We start from the raw sequence: 5,007 nt of genomic DNA on the forward strand, positions 1-5,007 counted from the left end.
GTAGTTGAGAACTGGCCTGCTGGGAGAGGCAGGCTGATCTTGCAGAGGCAGTAGCTCTTGGATGGGAGAAAGGGAGGAAAAGGGACAAGAGGAAGTGAAGGGTAGGTGAATCTGCAGGGCTGGGGTGAGAAATGACAGTGAGCACCAGGGGGAGGCAGGATGGCCAGAGGATGATGCCGAGCTAGGCAGGGTCCGTGTTCTGTGGACCATCTCTATTCATACAGGACCCTTTCTGTGAGTGTGGAGAAAGGCAGTCAGGAAAACCTTCACTGCTGAAAAGAAAAAACACAATAGCATGCCTTGTTTCTCCCATCTTTAAGCTGGGAGATCATTTTTAAACTTAAGATCTCCTAGGTGCTCTAGGTTTTGTATCCAGAGGAGACATGAGCTCATAAAAGCAGACGGCTATCAGGTTCTTAATCTTAGAACCTACTGATGTGTTAAAATGAAAAAATAAATTAACACTGCCACTTCAGTACCTAAATAAACGGGTTTTGGCCAGCATCTTCAGGAAGCTTCTGCAGGAACTCAGTAAATGATTTCCATTTGAAAACACAGCTCAAGGAGCACTTAATAAGTGCAATTCGATGATAATGATGATTCACATAACAGCACCTTATATGCAGTTAAGCAAGTGTTCCCGGGGAACAGTAATAAGGAACAAGATCTAAGACACACCTAAGGAAAGGAACCCTTTTGGGATCAGGAGGCAGAGTGGTCAACGGCAATTCTAAAATAGCTGGCCAATCATTTCGCTGCTTTAAAAATCAGCCTGCCTAACTTGCTCACCCTGCGTCCCCACTGCTAATCCCGAATGCCACCCTAAGCAATTCTTTGGGCCATGAATGTGGCAGTTTAGAGAAAGGAGCGGAGAAGCAGGTCGCTAGAGACCGGGACTCCCCAGGGAGACCTCAGGAACGAAATAGGTCACCGGGTTCCCAGGCGGTGCTCCTCTGCCCCCGCCCCGCCAGACCGCCAGCTGGGGTGGGACGCGGGGATGCAGGCAGGAAGGGCGAAGATGCAGGTCTCTGCCTCCAGGTTCTCTCCCTCCCAGAGGGGTGGGGGGCTCTAGCTGCGCGCGGTCCGCCCTAGCCCGCCGGTGCGCCCCGACCCGTGGGGGCGCGCGCCGGCCTCCCGGGGCTCCCGCGGGCGGGCAGCCAGGCGCGCACGGGCGGGCGGGCGCGGGGGCGGGGGCGCGCGCGCGGGGAGCGTGTGGGCCGGGCGGGCGGGCTGGCGGGCGCGCGGCGGGGAGAGCCGGGCACGCGAGCCGAGCCCGCCGCTCACCTGCCGCCCGCAGCTCACCTGGAGCCGAGCGCGCGCCCCGCGCCCTCCCTCCCACTCCCGAGCGCGGCCGCCGCCCCTCGCCGCCGCGGGCCCCGGCGCAGACATGCAACACGAGTAGCCCGCGCGCTTCGGAAGCACCGGAGGAGCCCCCTCGGCCTGGGCGCGCCAAGGTGACCCCCTTGATGACCCCCGCCCCCGCGGGCCGCTGGTCCCGGCGTCCTGTCTGTCCCCTCGCGTCCTCCTCTCGTCCCCGCCGGGAGAGCGGCGGCAGTGCATGGGCGTGTGTCTGTCTGTCTGTCTCCACACCCCCATCGCACACACCTGCCTTTTGTGACCCTGGCCTGACTGCCCTGTGCACACGGGGGACGTCTGGGACCCCTCTTTGTTCTGGCTGGGGTGTGTGTGTGAGTGTGTGCACGCGCGCGAGGGATTGTTTTTGGGGGGGGAGTTAGATGGAAATAGGCGATTTAAATATTCCATCGAGGATGGCGGCCCCCGGCTCGCGACTTGTCGCTGCAGCGTGGCTTTCTCGGCAGCAGCCCAGATGTCAAGCAGTGGTTCATTTCCAGCATGCAAGATGTGATTTTCAGATGTGCGTTCCCAGCACTTTAGCAAACAGACCGCCGCGGTTCCGTGTGTGCCTGCCTCACTCACGCTCGTGTTTTCAAGTCCTATCCTGTGTTGTCCCCAGCGCCAAACGGCATTTGTGGTCGTGGGTTTGAAACCACGGAGACTTTGCCTTTTGTTTTATTCCATAACACTTTATAATTCATGAAGCTTGTGGCATTTGATGGTAGTGTCTGAGTAGGGGCTGGCTTTCTGTTTGTGTGTTTTTTGCATGATCTTGGATTGTCACCCTGCTGTGTCTAAACATTAAAAAGCCTGTCTTTTCGTTGAAGAGGACGGGGGTTAAAATGAATGAAGACCTGAAGGTCAATTTAAGCGGGCTGCCTCGGGATTATTTAGATGCTGGTGCTGCGGAGAACGTCTCGGCTGCCGTCTCCTCCCAGGTTCCTGTTGTAGAGCCGGAGCCAGAGCTCGTTGTCAACCCTTGGGACATTGTCTTGTGTACCTCAGGAACCCTCATCTCCTGTGAAAATGCCATTGTGGTCCTTATCATCTTCCATAACCCCAGCCTGCGAGCACCCATGTTCCTGCTAATAGGCAGCCTGGCTCTTGCAGACTTGCTGGCCGGCATCGGACTCATCATCAATTTTGTTTTTGCCTACCTGCTTCAGTCAGAAGCCACCAAGCTGGTCACAATCGGACTCATTGTCGCCTCTTTCTCTGCCTCTGTCTGCAGCTTGCTGGCTATCACTGTTGACCGCTACCTCTCCCTGTATTACGCTCTGACATACCACTCGGAGAGGACGGTCACCTTCACCTATGTCATGCTCGTCATGCTCTGGGGGACCTCCATCTGCCTGGGACTGCTGCCCGTCATGGGCTGGAACTGCCTCAGAGACGAGTCCACCTGCAGCGTGGTCAGACCTCTCACCAAGAACAACGCGGCCATCCTCTCTGTCTCCTTCCTCTTCATGTTTGCGCTCATGCTTCAGCTCTACATCCAGATCTGCAAGATTGTGATGAGGCACGCCCATCAGATAGCCCTGCAACATCACTTCCTGGCCACCTCCCACTATGTGACCACCCGGAAAGGGGTCTCCACCCTGGCCATCATTCTGGGGACCTTTGCTGCTTGCTGGATGCCTTTCACCCTCTATTCCTTGATAGCTGATTACACCTACCCCTCCATCTACACCTACGCCACCCTCCTGCCCGCCACCTACAATTCCATCATCAACCCTGTCATCTATGCTTTCAGAAACCAAGAGATCCAGAAAGCCCTCTGTCTCATTTGCTGCGGCTGTATCCCCTCCAGCCTCTCACAGAGAGCGCGGTCACCCAGCGATGTGTAGCAGCGTTCCCCTTACGAGGACACCCTACACACTCAATTCTGCATTTACCAAGCACTTCCACTGCCCGGCCAAATGGTTGCGATGCTGTCCTTAAATTCTTTATATTGGACTGTCTCTTGAGCCCCAGGAGCACTTAGCACTCGTGATGCATTCCTTTAGATGAGTAAAGTGACCGAAGTGAAAATAATGTTGCCAGTGTTTTCAGCCTTTTAAAAAAATATGAGTTCTTTGTTCAAGATGATTTTGTTTTGTTTGGGGGACAGAGGTTTTGTTTTCTGTTTTATTTGGAGGCAGGGTTTTTGTTTATATTTTACTGGGAGGATTGGTAGGGGGTGGGAAAGAAAGTATATGATATGGCCATGATGTTATAAAAAGTAAACTGGTCCCAGAGTTTTTACTTGGACTTTAAAATAAAATTGAGCTATTGAGAAAAATGGAGGAGAAATGACTTTTTCCAGACTTTTTTTTTTTTTAATGTCAAGGTAGATTTTCAATGCTGCATGTACCTAACTGAATATAATCTCTTTCAAGCCTACACAAATAGTTTACATGATTATGTTCGGAAGAGACCTGGTTTTATTAACATGAACTAAGTAATAAGTTACCAACACAGAAACCATGTACCCATTCTTATTCTTTCTTTACTTTGAGCAATGACTGTTCACAAGAATTACATTGGTATTTCTATGAATGTTGTAACTTTCTGCATGGTTGCCTGTGTTAGCTAGACCACTAGTTTCAAATGTTGCCGTGTAAATCCAGAATCAAATGAGTCAGTTTTCAATATAGGTTTTCAATGTGTCTCTAAAATGAATTATGAAATTTGTTTGATTTGCATATGAAGTAGGACTGATTAGATCCACCACTGTTGTCTCCACACCACAGCCTGATTGTTTTCATGAAGCAAAAGAAAAGATTTAATAACAGCTATTAAAAGTAGGTTACATTTATTTTAGCATATTCTGAAAAGTAAATCGATGTAAAGCTATCACGAAATATGAAAACCATCACCTTTCCTGTCTCTCTCTGTCTAAGAATGTATTAATAGTTTTTCTTAGTCGAGACAAATAGAATTAAATATTGTAGACCAAATATTTCTGGTTCATATTGTCTGTGGTGCAAAGTGCATTTGAAACAGGTGGTCTCCTATTTTAATGATTCAGTTCGTGAGTGCATAACGTGTATCTGACTGTGATATATGTTAGTTCTATTATGTAAGTTCACAAGCAGAATGACCATGTGGCTGTCCATGAAAAGCTAACTTGGAATTCCTTTTCCTTCTTTTCACCAAAAAACAACTTAAATGCAATAAAAACTGTATTGCCTGTTTTCAGAGAGCAAAGATTTAGTCAAGAAATGACACCGAAGAATGAATTTTAAATATATTGCCAAGTCATTGTGTCTGAGCATCATTTCTCTTAGTACAGACAGATGTTTTGACCGCAGACACCTTCCCTCCATTTGCCATGGATTTATAGCAGTGTCTGGACAACCAGTGGAAGAAGTCCTGGATGAGACATCAACTAAGCCCATTCAGATGCTGGCAAGACCAGTATTTCAGGGTCCATGGAGGAATCGTTTGTAATAAATTAACCTCATCAGTTTGTCCCAAGTGTTAGGGCCAGTGGTGGTCTCAGGACCATCCTGGCAGCCTGCACGCCAATGCCATCTCTCCAAAGCCCCTTCGTATGTAGCGCAAGTGTGAATAAATCCTGTACTTGAATCTAGGTCTCCTCCCCTAGGTTACTTATGGAAGCAGGAGAGGGACAGAAATATTCCAGAAGCGGGAAAGGATTTTTAGTAC

The 5,007-nt window shown here is 49.9% G+C and overlaps 1 protein-coding gene across 1 annotated transcript; it reads left to right on the forward strand.

Moving 5' to 3' along the window:
• Positions 1-2,195: 2,195 nt before the first annotated feature.
• GPR12 (G protein-coupled receptor 12) lies at positions 2,196-4,604 on the forward strand. Its single transcript, XM_045796737.2, has one exon. The coding sequence runs from the start codon at positions 2,199-2,201 to the stop codon at positions 3,201-3,203; it is 1,005 nt and encodes a 334-aa protein (XP_045652693.1). The 5' UTR covers positions 2,196-2,198; the 3' UTR covers positions 3,204-4,604.
• Positions 4,605-5,007: the final 403 nt, after the last annotated feature.

This window comes from Ursus americanus, chromosome 10 (genome assembly GCF_024610735.1).
Source record: "Ursus americanus isolate L20-20 chromosome 10, mUrsAme1.1.p, whole genome shotgun sequence".
NCBI lineage: Eukaryota > Metazoa > Chordata > Mammalia > Carnivora > Ursidae > Ursus > Ursus americanus.